This window comes from Notolepis coatsorum (assembly GCF_963971535.1).
Source record: "Notolepis coatsorum genome assembly, chromosome: 10".
In the NCBI taxonomy this organism is placed as follows: Eukaryota; Metazoa; Chordata; class Actinopteri; order Aulopiformes; family Paralepididae; genus Notolepis; species Notolepis coatsorum.
Genome location: NC_140174.1, coordinates 83,995,822 through 84,017,396, shown reverse-complemented (window position 1 = coordinate 84,017,396; position 21,575 = coordinate 83,995,822). Strand labels below are relative to the sequence as shown.

At 43.3% G+C, this 21,575-nt stretch overlaps 1 protein-coding gene across 2 annotated transcripts in view; it reads left to right on the top strand.

Moving 5' to 3' along the window:
* dpysl4 (dihydropyrimidinase like 4) overlaps positions 1-21,575 on the top strand; it is a gene marked incomplete at both ends in the record, with an annotated part of 180,158 nt that overhangs the window by 130,746 nt on the left and 27,837 nt on the right. For both annotated transcript variants that reach the window (XM_084322447.1, XM_084322448.1), the window contains 4 exons: positions 1,026-1,190; positions 3,115-3,176; positions 18,850-18,930; positions 20,918-20,986. In XM_084322447.1, the coding sequence (XP_084178573.1) occupies positions 1,026-1,190; positions 3,115-3,176; positions 18,850-18,930; positions 20,918-20,986 (377 nt within the window). The remainder of the gene's footprint in view (positions 1-1,025; positions 1,191-3,114; positions 3,177-18,849; positions 18,931-20,917; positions 20,987-21,575) is intronic.

Below are 21,575 nucleotides of genomic sequence, written 5' to 3'. Positions count from 1 at the left end.
GCATGGTTGCCTCTGCCGTCGGAATATGGGTGAATGTGAGGAACAAAATTGTAAAGCGCTTTGGATAAAAGCATAAATGCACCATTTACCATTTATTACTACTATTACTGCTGTTACTACTACTACTAATACTACTACTACTACTACTACTACTACTACTACTACTACTACTATTACTACTATTATGTAGTATGATGTTATTTTACGTTTGACATTAAATGAATCCAGAAAACCTAGGCCATTGTTCGGCAACCTATGGCAAATTTGGCATGAACTAAATTATCAACTGTGACCATGACCTTCTTTCACCACAATTTTGTCATGATTATTTTCAGAGCCTATTCAGGCTGCCCTCTTAGTGCTCTCTCTCTTCCTCAGAGCAGCAAGAACTGCGCCACAAACAATACTATCCAAAGTAGGACACAAAACTTGCCGGAGTGTAATCACCATTATGAATATAATGACGACTGACAATGAGTGCCTTTCTAACTTTTGAAGCTTATTCTGTCTACCCTATCAGATCTCTGTCTCTCTCTCTCTCTCTCTCTCTCTCTCTCTCTCTCTCTCTCTCTCTCTCTCTCTCTCTCTCTCTCTCTCTCTCTCTCTCTCTCTCTCTCTCTTTCTTTCTCTCTCTCTCTCTCTCTCTCTTTCTTTCTCTCTCTCTCTCTCACTCTCTCTCTCTCGCTCTCGCTCTCGCTCTCTCTCTCTCTACGATGTGATGAGTCCCCTGGTTTCTCTTGGTTTCTCTTTTGTAAACACAGCCTGGAATAAATTGTATTTAAAACTTTGCTGATAAACTTCTTTTTTATGACACTCGCTCTCCCTCTGTCTCTCACTGTCTCCTGTCTTCTCTCTCTTTCCTGTCTGTCTTTCCTCTCTTCTGTCTCTCTCCATTTCCTTCCTCTCCTCGCTCTCTGTCTCTCTCCTCTCTCTCTCTCTCTCTCTCTCTCTCTCTCTCTCTCTCTCTCTCTCTCTCTCTCTCTCTCTCTCTCTCTCTCTCTCTCTCTCTCGCTCTCTCTCTCTAGTTGACCATGTGGTTCCTGAGCCAGGGACTAGCCTTTTGACAGCGTATGATCAGTGGAGGGATATAGCAGACCGCAGGGTGTGCTGTGACTACTCTCTGCACATGGATATCAGCCGCTGGCATGATGGCCTTTATGAGGAGATAGAGACTCTAGTCAAAGACAAAGGTAGGGTGGAATGTGTGTGTGTGTGTGTGTGTGTGTGTGTGTGTGTGTGTGTGTGTGTGTGTGTGTGTGTGTGTGTGTGTGTGTGTGTGTGTGTGTGTGTGTGTGTGTGTGTGTGTGTGTGTGTGTGTGTGTGTGTGTGTGTGTGTGTGTGTGTGTGTGTGTGTGTGTGTGTGTGTGTGAAGGAGACTAGAGGAGACATGTGGGTCAGACTCAGGTTGATGTGTAACAAACACTGACAGATTATGTTTTTTGGATGCGGAAGGAACCAATTGTGCAGCCAGAACAATGTTATCTTGTCATATTAAGTAGCTAACGTTAGAGCTAACAGCTAAAGCAGATTAGAGCTTTGCTCTCTGGAACAGCTACAAACTGTGAATGATGTCAAACATATTCAAGAACACTGTCTGTTGCAAATAAGGAGAGATTCCTTGAATTTTTTTATTTTCTGACTTCCGGTTTAAGATGAGACTGTAGACAGCTAAAAAGAGGAGCTCCCGGTCAAATAAGTTCAAAAAGGAAGGAAAGAAACCTAAAATTACAACTCGAAGTAGGAAGAAAGTGGGTAAAGTCAACAAGGTCACAAAATACAGCATTGGAAATAATACAGCCAGACTATTTAACACTAATTAACATATTTACAAGTAGGATTACGTTTTGTAAATAAGGAGACAAAATTGCCAATATCTCAATTTCGACCTATTTCAGAATTGCTTTTTTTGAGGAATCGTGACGGCCTTAAAGGCGGGTTTGACCGTGCCAAGTCACAAATGGTTACGTTAATCAATGTATACGCACCACCAGACCAAACAAGAGGATGTTTTTCGAGATATTGTTTAATATTATAGCTGAGTACGTGAACATACAACTGATAGAACTAGGAATTACAGATATATGGAGGGATATGCACACACTAGATAGAGACTACACACATTATTCACACCCACACTCAACCTAATCTAGGATAGATAACTTTTTCATGACAACAGGAGACAGACACAGGGTGGAGGACTGTAGAATAGGAGTTACAGACACAGGGTAGAGGACAGTAGAATAGGAGTTACAGACAGACACGGGGTAGAGGACAGTAGAATAGGAGACAGACACAGGGTGGAAGACAGTAGAATAGGAGTTTACAGACACAGGGTAGAGGAGTGTAGAATAGGAGTTACAGACACAGGGTAGAGGACTGTAGAATAGGAGTTACAGACACAGGGTAGAGGAGTGTAGAATAGGAGTTACAGACACAGGGTAGAGGACTGTAGAATAGGAGTTACAGACTTGTCGGACCAGAGGGCTGTATACCTGACAGTGAACTTAACCAGTAGAAGGAGAATCACGGTCTGGAGGTTGAATGTAGGTTCAATAATACGGGACTAGTAGAGGAAATAAAGGGAGATGTAACCAGATATAGGGAGGAGAATGTTAATGGGGAGGTAGACCCAGCTATTTTGTGGGATGCATTGAAGGTAGTAATTAGAGGGCACAAGAGAGACTGTACAGTAGACGTATCAAAACACATTGGACAAACAAGTACATTCAGTCATACTGTAGATTACCATACAGCAGTCAAACAACAAAGGACCAAAGGAAATAAGTACAAGCAACATCTAAAATATAAGTATAATATTAGAGTTCAATACTTTCTAATATTCTAATGGCACAAGCAGCACTCCTCAAACGAGCTAAGATAGAACTTCATAAAAAATGAATAGGACAACTAAAATAATTAGAAAGACAACATAAAAATATGAATGAGGCGCTATACGGGGGCTATATGTGGGCTAACTTGGGCTATACGTGGGTTATGTGGGCTATGCATGATCACTCACTCACTCACTCACTCATACATGGACATTTTGTGGGACATTTTGTAGGACACAAGTCATGTAGATGCTTCTAGCAACGTGTCTTTGTTCTATTCTAGGAGTGAACTCCTTCCTGCTCTTCATGGCCTATAAGGACAGATATCAGAGCTCTGACTCGCAGGTGAGAGAGTGTTTTCTGTTTCAATATTTACAATGGAAAACAGGATCATGTGGATAATGCTGTTTGAGGTGATGATTTAGGGGCAAGCTGTGTCTATGTTATAATGCTGTGTTTGATTGATTGATTGAAAACTTTATTAACAGATTGCAGAATGGGTACAATACAATACAGCTCAATACAAACAACTGCTAAGAGGATGAAGACCAGAAGACCTTTCAATTCATCAAGACATTTATGACATACAAGACATACAAATATATGGTACTGTGTAAGAAAGAGAGAACATCGTAAAAAATATATATCCGAAGGGGAAGAAACTGTACATTAGAGGGGGTTGGGGAGTGGGGGGGGATTTTGACATTTACACGGGCCAGTGTGAGGGCTGGCCCAGCACTGCGCGCCTCTCAGCACCAATTACCATCACTCACCTGAGAGGAGTTTCCAATCAGCTCCTCGGGAAGTCTCTTATACACAGGTTTGCAGAACATTCAGTGGCGGGTCATTTTGTCACTACTGCTGTTCCCTCTCGTGTTCCTCCAGTGTGAGACTTTTCGCTTCTCCGCCGTCCCTTGGAAGTTGTTGCTGTTTTCTCTCTCTGCCTCCGTGGACCTGTGCCTCGTTTTCCACTTCGACCTTGCTCCTGGTGAGTCTTTTGGAAGACTATTTTTCTATGAACTGATATCCTCGTTTTTGTCCTGGACTCACTGCCTTCGTCCTTTTTTGTGTGTTTCCTTAAACACTGAAGAATTGTTGATTTGTTTTGTTTCTGGACTCTGCCTCGTAATTTCGACGTTTTGGGACTAATGACATTCTCCGTTTCTTTTTCCCCCACGAGTGGGATAGCATAGAGCTGCAGAGCCGCAGAGTCAACCTTGCTCGAGGCAGTGCTGCAGAGCCGCAGAGTCAACTCTGCTAAGGGCAGTGCTGCAGAGCCGCAGAGTCAACTCTGCTAAGGGCAGTGCTGCAGAGCCACAGAGCCCCAGAGCCCAACTTGGCTAAAGGACATTCCCCTCAAATGGATTAACATTATTGTTACACATTTCTGTTTTGTGAAAATAAATACGCCCTTCGTTTTTGGCTAACTCTGAACTTACCTGTCTGTGTCGTGCTGTTGGGGTTGCTTACAAACCATAACATTACGACCCGCCCATGTCGACCCCAGCCGACACAGACAGTGTTAGAGCAGCCTTGGCAGGTCAGATCCAGCTGACCAAGCCCACACTCAACAGCTAGAGGCGGCTGCTGTGCAGGGCCTCCGGGCCCAGGTTCAGCCACTCCAGACTTCTCTGGACATATTAACCACCCAGCAGACTGCACAGAGTAATCAGCAGGCAGATATTCTACACCAGTTGCAGACTCTCAGTTCAGCACTTAACACCCTGCTTTTGAACCCACCATTGGCAGGAGTCCCAGCCGGACTACCTCCCGCCGCCGCGGCTGACCCTGCACCTTCCAACCCCTCTCCCCGGGAGCCCCATCTCTCCAGCCCACGACTGTTTGACGGTAACTTCGAGGACTGTGCCACGTTCATCATGCAGTGTGAGTTAGTTTTCATTCATCAACCCAGCAGATTCACGACGGAGGCAGCCCAGGTGGCTTACATGACTAACCTGCTCACAGGCCGAGCAGCACAGTGGGTTACTGCTTCCTGGTCCATGAGGGCTAACTTCTGTTTTTCCTACTCAGATTTTGTGGCAGAACTCCGAAGGGTTTTCCACCACCCAGCTTGTGGCCAGGATCCTGGAGCCCGGTTGGGCACCTTCCAGCAGGGCAGTGGCAGGGTCACCGACTACATGCTGGAGTTCAGACTGGCTGCAACCGAAAGTGGTTGGAACGACCGGGCGCTTTGTCTCACTTTTCTGAGGGGTCTCAACGAGGCTGTGAGGGACCAGCTCGCCACCCGGGAGGAGCCCGATTCGCTCAAGGCCTTGCCATCCGCATCGACGGACGCCTCCGGGAGAGAGGGCACGAGCGAGCCAGACTAGGACCCCCAACCGTCCCCCAGTTCTCCCGCACTGACCAGGGAGGAACCCATGCAGCTGGGACGCACACACCTTAGCCCGGCCGAACGGGAGGCCTGGTTCAGGTCCGGCCTTTGCCTCTACTGCGGCCTTGTGGGACATCGAGTCTATAATTGTCCTACCCGGCTAAAAGACTAGGCTTGCTGGGCCCCCGGGAGATCCTAGTGAGCCGTTTTTCCTGTTCCCACACCCCTGCACCACCGAACCATCTAACAAGCGTTACCCTGGCCTGGGCGGACCAGCGGGCGACGGTGGGTGCACTCGTTGACTCGGGGGCTGATGAGAGCTTCCTGGATTTTGAGTTTGCCACCCAGGCTAACATTCCGCTTGAGAACCTCGAGAAGCCCTTGGAGGTCTTCGCGCTGGACGCGCACCGCCTGGCCAACATCACTCAACACACCTGTCCTGTCCTCCTCACCATTGCTGGTAATCACGTTGAGAGACTCCAGTTCTTTATTACCAGGTCCCCTTCAGTCCCAGTAGTTCTGGGTCATCCCTGGCTCGCGCTGCATGAGCCCCACATCGCCTGGTCCTCCGGCACCATCATGGGGTGGAGCCCCTCCTGTCATGCCCAGTGTCTTCAGGCTGCGTCCAGACCGTCACCCCGGAGTTCCCCTAGTGTCCCGCCTCCTGACCTCTCTACTATCCCTCCTGAGTACCACGATCTCGGGGAGGTTTTCAGCAAGTCCCGTGCTCAGGCCCTTCCTCCTCATCGGCCTTACGACTGTGCAATCGACCTCCGCTCTGGGGCTTCCCTTCCCGGCAGCCGCCTTTACAGTCTGACCATCCCAGAGAAGGCAGGGATGGAGGAGTACATCTCCGAGTCCTTGACAGCAGCCCTCATTCGGCCCTCTTCCTCCCCGGTGGCGGCCAGATTATTTTTGTTAAGAAGAAGGACGGAGTCCTCCGGCCCTGCATTGACTATCGCCAACTTAACGAGATCACCATCAAGAACAAGTATCCTCTTCCTCTCATGAACTCCACCTTTGAGCCCCTCACCCAGGCTACCGTCTTCACTAAATTGGATCTCCGGAGTGCCTACCATCTGGTCCGGATCCGAGAAGGCGACGAGTGGAAGACCGCCTTCAAGACTCCCAGGGGTCATTACGAGTATCTGGTAATGCCGTTCGGCTTCACCAACGCCCCGGCGGTATTCCAGGCGCTCATGAACGACGTCCTTCGTGACATGCTCGATGAGTTTGTGGTGGTCTACCTCGACGACATGCTCATCTTCTCCAAGACTCTCGAGGAGCATGTCCATCATGTCCACCGAGTACTTGAGCGCCTTCTCCGCAACCGGCTCTTCATTAAGGCAGAGAAGTGCCGTTTCCACTCTGAGTCTGTTGATTACCTTGGCTTCATCGTGGAGAGTGGCCAGACCCGAGCCGACCCCCGCAAGATCCAGGCCGTGGTAGAGTGGCCGGAACCCTCTTCTCGGAAGGAGCTACAAAGCTTCCTCGGTTTTGCGAACTTTTACCGGAGGTTCATCCGGAACTACAGCCAAGTGGCGGAGCCACTTACCAAGCTGACCTCTCCCTCCCTGCCGTTGACTGGTCTCCAGCGGCCTGCGCTGCGTTCCGTTCCCTCAAGAACAGATTCACCACCGCCCTGGTCTTGCTCCACCCAGACCCCAAGAGGCAGTTCATCGTGGAGGTGGACGCCTCGGATACTGGACTAGGGGCTATCCTGTCTGAGCGGTCAGCAACGGACCAGAAGGTCCATCCATGCGCCTTCTACTCCCGTCGTTTCCTTCCTGCTGAGAGGAACTACGGCATAGGGAATCGGGAGCTGTTGGCAGTGGTAGCTGCCTTGGAGGAATGGCGTCATTGGCTGGAGGGGGCAGAGGAACCGTTCACCATTTAGACTAACCATAAGAACTTGACGTACATCCGCGCATCCAAGCGCCTCAACGGCCGGCAGGCAAAGTGGGCCAGCTTCCTCAGTCGGTTTGACTTCTCTTTGACTTTTCGCCCTGGGTCCCGCAACACGAAGGCCGACTCTCTGTCCCGGCTACACTCCCATTCTCCCTGAGGCCAGGGTGGTGGGAGTGGTCGCCTGGGGCATCGAGACCCTTTCGTCGCCTCTTCGTCCCCGACTCTGTCCGGTCCCGGGTTCTCCAATGGGGCCACACCAGCCGGTTTGCCTGCCACCCCGGCGTCCACTGCACCTTCTCCTTCCTGGCTCGTCGGTTCTGGTGGCCCACCATGAGGAACGACGTCAGGGAGTTCGTGTTGGCCTGCACGGTCTGCGCCCGCAGCAAGGCCTCTCACCAGGCACCCGCCGGCCTGCTGCAGCCACTTCCCATTCCGAGCCGCCCTTGGTCCCATGTGGCGTTGGACTTCATCTCTGGCCTTCCACCCTCCCAGGGAAACACAGTAATTCTAACGGTGTGTGGATCGTTTCAGCAAGGGAGTCCATCTCGTGGCCCTTCCCAAGCTTCCATCTGCTTCCGAGACGGCGGACCTCCTGACGAGCCACGTGTTCCGCCTCCATGGTCCGTCGTCTCGGACCGGGGGCCTCAGTTCACTTCCCAGGTATGGCGGGCTTTTTGTAAGGGATTGGGGGCCACTGTTAGCCTTTCCTCTGGTTATCACCCACAGACTAACGGGCAGACGGAGAGAATGAACCAGAGCGTGGAGTCTGCTCTCCGGTGTGTTGCCGCCAAGAAGCCTGCATCCTGGAGCCGGTTCCTCCCCTGGGTCGAGTACGCCACCGGCCTCTCGCCGTTCTAGGTATCTCTGGGCTACCAACCCCCTCTCTTCACAGCACAGGAGTTGGAAGTGGCAGTTCCCTCCGTGCAGATTCATCTCGACCGGTGTCGTTGTGTCTGGGAGATCACCAGGACTGCGCTGCTCCGGGCATCGGAGCGCTAACCGACGCCGGATCCCTGCGCCGACATACCAACCAGGGCAGAAGGTGTGGCTATCATTCAGTGTCGGGTCGTTTTGTCACCACCAACTCTACTGCTGTTCCCTCTCGTGTTCCTCCAGTGCGAGACGTTTCGCTTCTCCGCCGTCCCTTGGAAGTTGTTGCTGTTTTCTCTCTCTGCCTCCGTGGACCCGTGCCTCGTTTTCCACTTCGACCTTGCTCCTGGTGAGTCTTTTGGAAGGCTATTTTTCTATGAACTGATATCCTCGTGTTTGTCCTGGACTCACTGCCTTGTGTGTTTCCTTAAACACTGAAGAATTGTTGATTTAATAGTTTAATAGTGTTTCAAGCCCTGTGCTAGATATCATAAACACTTCCCTTAGAACTGGTATTTTCCCAGATGCCTTTAAAACAGCAGTTGTAAAGCCATTACTAAAGAAACCTAACTTGGATAGTAATGAAATGGCAAATTATCGTCCAATATCCAACCTACCATTCATTTGTAAAGTACTTGAAAAGATAGTTTCAGTTCAAATAAATTCCTTTCTTGAAGAAAAGAACATCTTAGAAGAATTTCAGTCAGGATTCAGAAAATATCATATCACTGAAACTGCCCTCACCAAAATAATCAGTGACCTCAGGCTAAACTCTGATGAGAATAAGATCTCCATCCTTATCTTGCTAGATCTCAGTGCAGCATTTGATACAATCGATCATGATATTCTAATCGATCGTCTTGAAAACCATGTCGGTTTCTCAGAACATGTGCTAGGCTGGTTTAAAACATACATCAGAGGGAGGAAATTCTATGTTAAACTAGGAGATCACATGTCTGATATATACGACAACAACTATGGAGTTGCACAAGGGAGTTGCTTAGGTCCTTTACTCTTCTCCCTTTACATGTTACCGCTGGGTGATATCATCAGAGAACATAATGTAGATTTCCATAGCTATGCGGATGATACACAACTGTACATATCTGCTGAACCAAATGATACAGCGATTAGCTCCATTACAGACTGCTTACTGGCAATAAATAAATGGATGAGTAAGAACTTCCTGAAACTAAACGAGAACAAAACTGAAATTCTAATTATCGGCCCCAAAACTAAAAAAGAAACATTAATAAAGAACCTGGGAGGACTAACCCCTTGGATCAAATCTGAGGTCACTAGTCTCGGGGTTATCATAGATTCAGAACTGAACTTCAATTCTCATATTAGCAAAGTGACGAAAACATCGTTCTTCCATCTCAGAAATATAGCAAAAGTACGACCATTTATTAATCAGAACGATGCTGAGAAGCTAATTCATGCATTCATATCTAGCCGGTTAGACTACTGTAATGCACTTTTCACAGGTCTCCCTAAGAAAACCACAGAGAGGCTTCAGCTAATCCAAAACTCTGCAGCCCGACTGCTAACTAGAACCAAAAGGAGAGAGCACATTAGTCCAGTCTTAGCTGCTTTACACTGGCTTCCTGTAACATTTAGAATTGACTTTAAGGTCCTTCTCCTTACATACAAAGCTCTAAATGGACAGGGACCTAGCTACATCGCCAACACTCTAATAAATTACACACCAGCAAGAACACTGCGATCATCAGCTGCTGGACTACTAGAGGCTCCCAGAAACAGTCAAAAGAGGATCGGTAATGCAGCCTTTATCAACTATGCCCCAAAACTGTGGAACAAACTACCCCAAAACATCAGAGAAGCCAACTCGCTAGACATCTTTTTTTCTTTTTTTTTTTCTTTTTTTTTATTATTATTGCAAAACAAAAATTATTAAAAGTCAGTACTCAACACACAATGCATAATGAAACTAACAATCAAGGTGGCTAAAATGACATGCAAGTACAGAAACAGAAAACAAACAAAAAAGTCTATAATAATATTTTACCGTATACAGTATATATCCAACGAAATGACCAATTATACCAATGCCTTATACAGGATATACCCCTAATACCTATTTTCTAAAACCCTACACACATATGCTCCAGCTCGAACCCCCCCCCCTCCCGGACCCCTCCTTGGATAGTACCTCCATTATCCCTCACTCCTAACCAGACACTACCATTATAAGCTAGCTTTTATTCTCTCCACCACTTCTAACCACATTGACATTTTGGATTCGTTGAGACCCAGAATTCTTGCTGTAGATATTTCTTGATAAATCACATCGAGATATGTAAGAAACCAAACCTTCCGGCACATTTTTTCTGGTTGAAACCAGCGTGATGCGATCAGTTTTTTAGCTACTGTGATACCCGATAAAACCAATCTCTTTAGCTGTGGATTTACTGCAAACTCAAAAACATCATTCAATAGTAATACAGAGGGGTGTACTGGTATATTCCAAGATACGAGTTTTGATAATTGATGGGTCACATCTTTCCAGAATGCCTTAACTGGTGGGCAGTCCCAATACATGTGCATAAATGTCCCTTTGTCTCCATTTGTACATTGGGAGCATTTTGAGTCTTGTTTAAGACCCATTCTGTTCAGTCTTATAGGAGTCAAGTATGTCCTGTGAATATAGTTAAGATTGATTTGTTGATGGTCCGGGTTCCTTGATGTAAGACGGACATTTGCCCATGCTTCTTGCCAATCAAAGTCACTTTCCAGGTCTGGTATATCCCTCCTCCAGACAGAGTCTAGTTGGAGGGTTTCATACGAGGACGTTAGTAATTGATAATAAAAACCTGATACAAAACCTCTCGATGTTTCTCTTTCATAGAAGAATTTGTGGTATCTGTGGTGTTCAACTGGTATGTGTAATGGAACACCGTGAGTCTTCAAACATAGGCGTAACTGTATGTAAAAAAGCCATGTGGACTCGGTGAGGTTAAACTTTGTGCATATTTCTCCATAACTACAAAAACCTTGGTTATTAAAAATATCCCCTAATGAGTGTATGCCTTGCTCTTCCCATATAGGGAATCTTATAGGACGTTTTTCAATTAAGAGTGCATTGTTATTGAATAAGGGAGTGTGATTATGCCATTTTTGAGGGTTATGATATTTTTTTTGTTTCTCGCCATATCCGGATTGCATGGGTAATTATGGGGCCAAATTTCCGCTCACAGTGCTTGATTGGTAGTTTAGTGTGTGCTAAGTCCTTCAGTCTATGTGGGGCTACTATGTTTTCTTCAAATTTTTTCCAGGATACCAATGCCTGGGGATCAAACCATATTGTCAATGGTCTTAATGTGTATGCCTTAAAATATTGTAAAAAATCTGGAACTGCCATGCCACCGTCTGCTTTATTTCTCTGTGCGGTGGATCTTTTTATGCGAGGTGGTTTGTTATTCCAAATAAATTTGTATGTGGAGGAGTGTAATCTTTTCCAGTAACCCTCTGGAGGGGGTAACGGTAGCATTGAACTGATGAAGTTGATTCTAGGTAGTACATCCATCTTAACTATTGATACCCTTGCCTGTACTGAGTTTTTAAGTTTTGCCCACCTGTCCAGGTCGTCTTTGATTTTGTTCTGTATTTTTGTGTAATTGTGCTTCACCGTTTGTCTTATGGTGGGAAATATTTCCACACCCAAGCATCTAAAATGTTTTACCATAGGTATCTCACCTGGGAGGGTTGTATCTTTTTTTGCATGGGTGTTAAGTGGAAGGAAAGCCGACTTCGGCCAATTTATTTTAAATCCCGATAAATCACCAAAGTTCTCTATCAACTTGAGTAGATGAGGCAATGTGGTGTTGGGGCTTTGCATGAACAATATTACGTCGTCCGCATATAGACTAATTTTATGTTGTGTGCCCTTGATTACGATTGGTTCTATGGATTGGGATTGTCTTATATATTGTGCTAAAGGCTCTAATGATAGATCGAATAGTCCGGGACTAAGAGGGCAACCCTGTCTGGCTGAGCGTGATACCGGAAAGATTTTGGAGATGAATGTACCTGTTGTAATCATGGCCGATGGGTCTTTGTATAATACTTTAATCATATCAATGAATCCTTTTCCTAACCCCATCCTTTCTAATACTGCCCATAGATACGACCATTCCAGCCTGTCAAAGGCTTTCATAGCATCCAGGGACAGCATCGCCTTAGGTATGGTGTCTTCTTTGTCTGCATCTAGTACGTGCAGTATTCGTCTTATGTTATCAGTGATCAGGCGACCGCTTATGAAGCCAGTTTGGTCCGGATGAACTAAAGACGTCATATGCTTTTGTAATCTGATGGCTAATACCTTAGAGTACAGTTTGACATCGGTTCCGAGGAGGCTTAAGGGTCTGTAACTACCGCACTCGGTGGGGTCTTTGTCTTTTTTGAGAAGGACTGAAATGAGTGCAATATTGTCGTGTTTATGGAAGCTCCCCTCCTTGACTGAGTATAAGATCATATTTAGTAATAAGGGTCCAATTATGTCCCAACAAGAAAGGTACATTTCTGATGGGATACCGTCTCTTCCAGGAGCCTTACCATTTTTCATTTCGGATATGGCCTTCTTGAGTTCCTCTAGTGTGATCGGTGCTTCTAACTGTTTAGCGTCATCCTCCGAAAGTTTAGGGAGAATAATTTGATTAAGATATGTGTCCATTTTGTTTTGATCAAAGGTCGTTTCTGATTTATATAAGTCGGAGTAGAATTCTTTAAATGTATCGTTTATTATTTTAGGGTCTGTTTCAAGTACTTGTTGTTTTCTAATGGCAGTTATATCTGCAAATTTTGCATTAATTCTTAATCGCATGGCTAATAGGTGACTAGGTTTAGAACCTTGGGAGTACTGCTGTTGTCTTGTGCTGCGTATTTGCATTTCCGATTGTTGTCTGTATGGCATTGATCTCTGTTTTTAGTACGTTAACTTGATTTTCTAGTCTAGTTGAGTTGTTGTATTTTAAAGAATTAAATAACGTTGAGTAAAGCGTTTCCAGTTCAGACAGTTTTGTGCATTGATTCTTGCGCATTATGGAGGAAAATCTATCAGTGAAATCCTTGATCATACCCTTTACCGACATCCATATTATTCTGGGGTCTTGCACCGCATTTGCATTCTCCCGTAGGAATACTGTGAGAGCTTCTTTGAGTTGTGTAATGAATTCCTTGTTATTAAGCAGCATCGAATTAAAACGCCATCTTGGGGCCCGGGAAGATAGTATACCAAATGTTGCTTTTAGTAGTAAATAACAGTGATCTGATAGTGCATTGGGTATCATTTCCACTTCATATTTATCAAATAGTCTCGGGGATGCAAAGACATAATCAATTCTGGATAATGTGTTATGTCTCGCCGATCGACAAGAGTACTTTCGGGTCGTGGGATTAAGTGAACGCCATAAATCATTTACACCTGTAATCTTTGACCAATCCTTTAATGCTTTAGATACATTTTTTTGTTCGCTGGAAAAGGCGAGGTAAGATTTGTCCATCCTTGGATTCCAAATGGCATTAAAATCCGCACCTATTATAAATGAGTAATCGGGATGGTTTAACATTTCATCGGTTAGTGTAGTGAAGAAACCCTCTTCGTACAAATTTGGGGCATATACCGCTGCCAACGCTATTTTCCTGTTATTGTGTACAATCCTAGCTATAGTTATACGTCCATCCGCATCCGACCATACCCCCTTTAATTCAATATTTAGCTTACGTCTGACGACTATGGCTACACCTCGAGTTCTCGTACCAAAAGAAGAGTGACTAATATTATGGTATATGTTATCCGCTAACGTATCTATTTCTTCCTCTAAAATGTGCGTTTCGCTTAGTAGAGCCACGTCCACATGTTCTTTTTTCATCAGTGTGAGCACGCTTTTGCGTTTGTGTTGTTTGTTTATCCCACCAGTGTTCCATATCATTATATTAAAACTAGCCATAATCTATGCATGTTTTTGTGTCGTTTTTAGTAATGCTTCTGGAGTGCGAAGCTACAATAGATGTACATCCAATTATTGAGGTCCCGTTGAGAGCCGAGCTTAAAAACATATATATATACAAATAAAAATCCCCTATTTTCCCCTCACCCAGAGAGTCGTACAGGCCTGTGTTCCAAAAACACATCCTCCGCGTATGACTCCCTCCCTTAGGCCACCGGATTGCCCAAACTGAGCTTTGTAATCCTAAACTTCCTATGCTAATTGCCATAGGATCTAACATTTTCATTCTAATACAATAGAATGTCGCTTTTGGTCTTGCGCCTTCCCTTACTGTAATGAAATATTATGAAAAATGAAAAAAGAAGAATAAACTTTCATCGATATATTCATTTGAACCCTCTACTAACTTATGTAGGAAACATCAGAAAAAAGGAAAAGATTGTAGAGAAACATTAACACCTTAATATGAAGAACAATGGGAAAGAACAATGTAAGATAAAAGAGAGAGAAAAAAAAGATAAAAATAAGGAGTGAGAGATAGAATAAAACTCAACGTGGAGAAGCCACTAGAACAGAATTGAGTAATTAGATAAAAGAGAAAAACAGAGCCTTTTGGAGCTACAATGTGCCAATCTCTACATCAGTGGAGTGATTACTTAAATTGTTAGAATAACCTTGTTGTGCTCATACGTTTAGGTGTGGTTGATTTCTTTTTTTTAAGTTTTATTAGGCCTGATTAAACTTCAGTCAATTGATCATATGCTTATGCTTATACACACCGGATGTTAATGTTAGAGTTGCAGGCCTTCGTTGTAATGGTGCATTATATTCTAGAAGGTTGTAGAATACACTAGTATATACTAACAGACTGTTGTTATGTTCCAGAATGATCTTCCTACCCAGGGTTCATGACTACTAGTATTTTCGGGAGATTTCTAAGTGACCCAGTGCAGTCGAGCGATAAGCCCAGAATATTCCAGATTGTTCTTATTGTCAATGATATGTTCTTGTCTCCACGGAGACCAGAGGTCTGAAAATATAATGCATTACGAATCACAATATGCCTTGGTGTAGCCGGCATGCATATCATCTGCTACTTTTGTTGAGCCCGGATAAAGTCATTCTAATACTGATATACACAGAGAAAGAGAGAGATGAGAAGGCTTATCTGTTTTCAGACAGTGTTTCATTCTGCCTTGGGGGTTCTGCTCCATGTTGATTCCAGTATTCCTCGGCTTCTTTAGGCGTGTGTAATCCAATCCTACGGCTGTCCCTGCCCACGATCGTTAACAGCGCCGGGTATGCTAGCCTTGGTCTGAGGCCAGACTTGAACAATTTCTGCATCACCTCCTTGTAGGGGAGACGCCGAGCGATGGCTTCTTTGCAAAGATCCTCGTAGATAAATATTGAGTGTTCACCATGTTTCAGCTTCCCCCTTTGGATGCGAGCAATTTTGATGATGTCATCCCTTATTGCCGTCTTCCGCAGAGTAACAATGATGACTCTTGGCCCGTTGCTTCTTTGCTCCCGAGTACCGATTCTGTAAGCTTGGTCCACTGTCGGCACTGTGTTTAGAAAGTTGTTACCCAAAATCTCTGATAGCACTGTTGGAAAGTTGTCGTCTGCGCAATTGACTGCTTCATCAAGTCCTACAATGCGGATGTTATTTCGCCTGTAGTAGCGTTGGGTTTCGAGTAGCCTCTCCATCGCTTCATCTTTAACATCTTGTATTTTCCTCCGGCATGCCTCTTCCACCCTTTTTATCTCATTTGTTACCTCTGTCATTCCAACGTTGATGGTGTTCTCGTTCATTTTGACTGCTCGTGTAATATCTGTCACCGTATTCTCCACTGTCGTGATTCGCTCGGACTGTACAGCGACCGCTCTCATAACCTCTTCGAGTTTAGCATCGACGTGTGCTTTGAATTCATCTTTGAGTTCCTCGATGTGTAATTTGAAAGCGACCATCTGTTCTTTCATCAGGATAGTCAGTGAGTTGAAGTCGGGTGGTGTAATTGTACTGCTTGTGTCAGTTGGTGGTATGGGTGCAGTGAGGGATCCGATGGATTTGTTTGCTATTATCTTCTCAAAATCACCTGCTTTATCTCTCACGGAGCTTGTTCCTGTCGTTCCTGTTATGTTGACATCTATTGTCTCCCTGTCGGGGCCAATAGTCGATGGTCCCGGTGTAATCTCCTCTATATTCCCCTTGTCGGGGCTTGTCACCAACGGATCTGCAGCAGCGTCGCCTTGAAAGTTTTTTTTTGAACGTGTTTCAATCTGCGCCGTTGGAATTGCCGTTTCTTGTTTCTTTCCAATCTTTTCCTTATCCTTAACCATGTTGTCTTTTGATATAGTTAGTAGAAGGTCTTATCAATACATACGATGTGGTCTAATCTCTTTTGGTATTGTCCAAATAAGGTTTTTAAACGAAATTAACGTTAACGGGAGTGGAGCTATTACCAAATGCGTGCGCTACATATTGCAGCTAAACCGGAAGTCAGACATCTTTAAACAGCTTAAAATCTCTTTGCTCAGGCATTTCACTGTGGGGTAATGCAGGCAAATATCTGAAGATAGATATCTGCTACCACCTAGTGGCAAGGGGAAATATTATTTTAGAAACATCAGGGATATCCTGACACAAATTGTACTTACCTGCACTATTCTTACCCTGCCTACTTTTATACACTGCCTATCAAATTCATGTGTCGGTTATCACACTTTTTACTTCTTACTGATGACTATTTTTAAACTGAATCATTTTAAACTATTTTTATTATTTGTATTACTGAATCAAACTGTAAACAGAGCTATATTCTTACCCTACCTACTTTCATACACTTCCAATGAAATTCATATGTATGTTAGAGTGATGCTCTGTTGTGAGGAGAAGATGACTTTTGACCTAAATCTAGCAAAGTTGTTTGCCATTCCAGTTAGGTACATCGTGCCAAGGTTGATTCTCCTAACTGGGCCATTTTCATCTGCTTGAACAATCTTATCACACTTTTTACTGTAACCTTGCTATTTAAATTTTTTATTTTTATGCTCGCTTATGCCTGTATTTTTTACTGTTGTATGTCCGTTCTATTTTATAATTTTTAGACTATTTTTAAACGTAATCATTTTAAACTATTTTATTATTTGTATTACTGAATAGAGAGCCTATTAGGATGTTAGATCCTAATGTGAAACACTGATTTACCATACCTTGCTATGCTCGCTCATGCCTGTATTTTTTACTGTTGTGAAGCACTTTGAACTGCAACCTCTGTATGAAAAGTGCTATACAAATAAAGTTATTATTATTATTATTATTTGTTTTGTTTCTGGACTCTGCCTCGTAATTTCTACGTTTTGGGACTAATGACATTCTCAGTTTCTTTTTACCCCGCGAGTGGGATAGCTTAGAGCTGCAGAGCCGCAGAGTCAACCTTGCTAGAGGCAGTGCTGCAGAGCCGCAGAGTCGACTCTGCTAAGGGCAGTGCTGCAGAGCCGCAGAGCTGCAGAGCCCAACTTGGCTAAAGGACATTCCCCTCAAATGGATTAACATTATTGTTGCACATTTCTGTTTTGTGAAAATAAATACGCCCTTCGTTTTTGGCTAACTCTGAACTACCTGTCTGTCGTGCTGTTGGGGTTGCTTACAAACCATAACAGCCAGTTTATAATTGCAGCCACCAGGTGTCTATGTTATAATGCTGTGTCTATGTTATAATGTTGTGTCTGTTATAATGTTGTGTGTCTATGTTATAATGTTGTGTCTGTTATAATGTTGTGTGTATATGTTGTAATGCTGTGTCTATGTTATAATGCTGTGTCTGTTGTAATGCTGTGTATGATGTTATAATGTTGTGTCTGTTATAATGCTGTGTTTATGTTATAATGTTGTGTCTGTTATAATGCTGTGTTTATGTTATAATGTTGTGTCTGTTATAATGCTGTGTCTATGTTGTTATGATGTGTCTATGTTATAATGTTGTGTCTATATTATAATGTTGTGTCTATGTTATAATGTTGTGTCTATGTTATAATGTTGTGTCTATGTTATAATGTTGTGTCTGTTATAATGTTGTGTCTATGTTATAATGCTGTGTCTATGTTATAATGTTGTGTTTATGTTATAATGCTGTGTCTGTTATAATGCTGTGTCTATGTTATAATGTTGTGTCTGTTATAATGCTGTGTCTGTTATAATGCTGTGTCTATGTTATAATGTTGTGTCAGTTATATTGCTGTGTTTATGTTATAATGCTGTGTCTATGTTATAATGTTGTGTCTATGTTATAATGTTGTGTCTATGTTAATGCTGTGTCTATGTTATAATGCTGTGTCTATGTTATAATGCTGTGTCTATGTTATAATGCTGTGTGTATGTTATAATGCTGTGTCTATGTTATAATGCTGTGTCTATGTTATAATGCTGTGTCTATGTTATAATGTTGTGTCTGTTATAATGCTGTGTCTATGTTATAATGTTGTGTCTGTTATAATGCTGTGTGTCTATGTTGTAATGTTGTGTGTGTATATGTTATAATGTTGTGTCTATGTTATAATGTTGTGTCTATGTTATAATGTTGTGTCTATGTTATAATGCTGTGTCTATGTTAATGCTGTGTCTATGTTATAATGCTGTGTCTATGTTATAATGCTGTGTCTATGTTATAATGTTGTGTGTATGTTATAATGCTGTGTCTAGATTATACTATTGTTGTGTGTCTAGATTATAATGTGTCTAGATTATAATGTTGTGTGTCTAGATTACCGGTATATTGTTGTGATTCTAGATTATGATATTGTTGTGTGTCTAGATTATAATATTGTTGTGATTATGTTGTAATGCTGTGTGTCTAGATTATAATATTATATTATATGTATATTATATATTATAATATCTAGATTATAGTCTATATTATAATACCCCTGTATGTTTTAGATGTATGAGGCTTTTGGGGTGCTCAGAGATCTTGGAGCAATCGCCCAAGTCCACGCTGAAAATGGTGACATCATTGAAGAGGTGAGGCTATATACTGTATACTGTTACCATGGTTGCACTTACACACAGCATCAGTGATGTTACCTGGGGTCAGTGGGTATTTTAGGTACAGTATTTCAAACATCAGAAAACCTCACCCAGGTGACCCAGTAGGGGTTGATCAAACCTCAGTTTGTGTCCAATTATCCCTGGCTGTCCCCAAGCTAACCCCAACCCTGACCCCAACCTTCCCTAACTCAGTCCCCCATATCCATAGCTTGAGACCCTTTAGCTGCCACTGTGGTGGCTTGGTGGCTCTTCTTCAGTTTGCCTGTTACACCAAGGAGACTGTAGGCTCTTCAGAGGGACAGGCTCACAAATCACAAATCAGTACTGATACACTTAACCTCATTCCCAGTTTTATCTCCGTGAGATAAAGCCTGGTAAATAACTACTGCCGAAAGTGTCTATGGGGTAGAATTTCCGGTGTATGTACTTCCCCTGGAAGCTGCCTCCGAACGGACCAAACTTTTCCCGAATCCTGTCGGCAAACAAGCTAGAACGTCCCGGTCATGTAGTAAATTCTTCAGGCAAGGCCGTTGCAGTGGCTTAAACGAGGACATATTGTGCACTTCACACGTTTCTATAATTGTTTTGTCGAAACCGGAAAGCCTGTAGCCTGTACATGTACTTCCGTTTAGACATTTTAGGAGGCATAGCTTTACCAGCCTATGATACACTTGACTCAGTACTGATACACTTCATTCAGTACTGATACACTTCAATCAATAATGATACACTTTAATCAATAATGATACACTTCAATCAATAATGATACACTTCAATCATAATTATACACTTCAATCAATAATGATAACACTTCAATCAGTAATGATTAGGGATGGGTACCGAATTAGGTACTTTTAAAGGTACCTACCGAATCACGTCGGTACTACCGAGTACCGATTCACGTGAGATCCGTCGGTGCCACATTTCGGTACTGAAAACAAAAAAAACAAAAAAAGATTTAAATGTTATTTTATTTTTTATTTTTTGTCAACGTTCACACACAATATACGCTTACCTAGGATTTGACTTGATTCAACAACAAAGCAGTCGGGGCAATGGCAAGCCGAAAACGGTTGAAAGTGTGGTTATTTGAAGTTTGGATTTGTTTCTCTCACAACTGAGGTAGGTAGATTACATTTTTAGAGACTAAAGTACAGAAAAAAGGTACCGTTGGGTACCGGTATCGATTCAAATGTGAAAGGTACCCAACCCTAGTAATGATACACTTCAATCAGTAATGGTACACTTCAATCAGTAATTATACACTTCAATTGGTAATGATACACTTCAATCAGTAATGATACACTTTAATCAGTAATGGTACACCTCAATCAGTAATTATACACTTCAATTGTAAATTATACACTTAATCAGTGTAACATAATGATACACTTTGAGCTCTAATGATACACATTGAGCTCTAATGATACACATCAGGCTCTGTAGTGATACACATTGAGCTCTAATGATACACATTGAGCTCTAATGATACACAATGATACACCCCTTCTAACCCAATCTAACCGGTCCAATTAAGTCTACCCTTTCAAACCAGTCTAACCCAGTTGAATCTAGTTTAATACAGTCTAAACCAGTGGTCGCCAACCGTTTCCAACTCAAGACCACCTATGATGTCAACAGAGAAAGGCTAAATCCCACTCAAATTCACTGAAACATTTTTTTTTAGTTGCGGCTGCCAATGAATATCAGCTCACTACGCATGCTCAGACTGTTGTTCTATGATATTTGAGATATTGCTTATCGCCACCTACTGGCCCGGCATGCTTGTTGGAGCAATTTATATGCGTGTCTGCATTTACGTCTGGACAGAGGTTTTTTGGAAAACCTTGCTGTGTGGACGAGGATTTCTTTTTCAAACGGAGACTGAAAATATCCGTTTTGCAAGATATCCAAATACGTGTGGACAGGGCCTAAACTAGTCTAACTAACTTTGTTTCAGGAGCAGAAGAGACTTCTGGAACTCGGCATCACTGGACCTGAAGGACATGTCTTGTCCCGTCCTGAAGAGGTACACACACACCCTGACACACACACAACCTGACATACACACACACACACACACACACACATACACTCCTTGACATAAACACACACACATACACACCCTGACATAAACACACACACATACACACACACACACACACACACACACACACACACACACACACACACACACACACACACACACACACACACACACACACACACACACACATGTACATGTACGTATACATATAATTAATTAATTGAAACAACTACAGACTGAGCTGAAATTAAAGATTTAAACTGACCTATAGATACTAATGAATTGAGTTTTAAAGTGCATTGCAATATGTTCCATATACAGCAGCTAAAAGCAGATTCTCCTAGTTCAGTGCAAACACTGGGGACCTGACGTGTAGGCAATCACCAGAGCCATACTGTGGCAATTTCAGGTGTAGGTGTTGCAGAATAAAAACAACTGTTCTCCTTACTCTCACTGACTTTAACTTAATTTAGACTAACTATCTGCCGGGCGGCTTCTCTGCTTAACCAGTCTGTCTCCTCGCCCCTGATGTCAGAGAGTGTGCCCTTGGCCCCTATTTCCTCACTTTCCT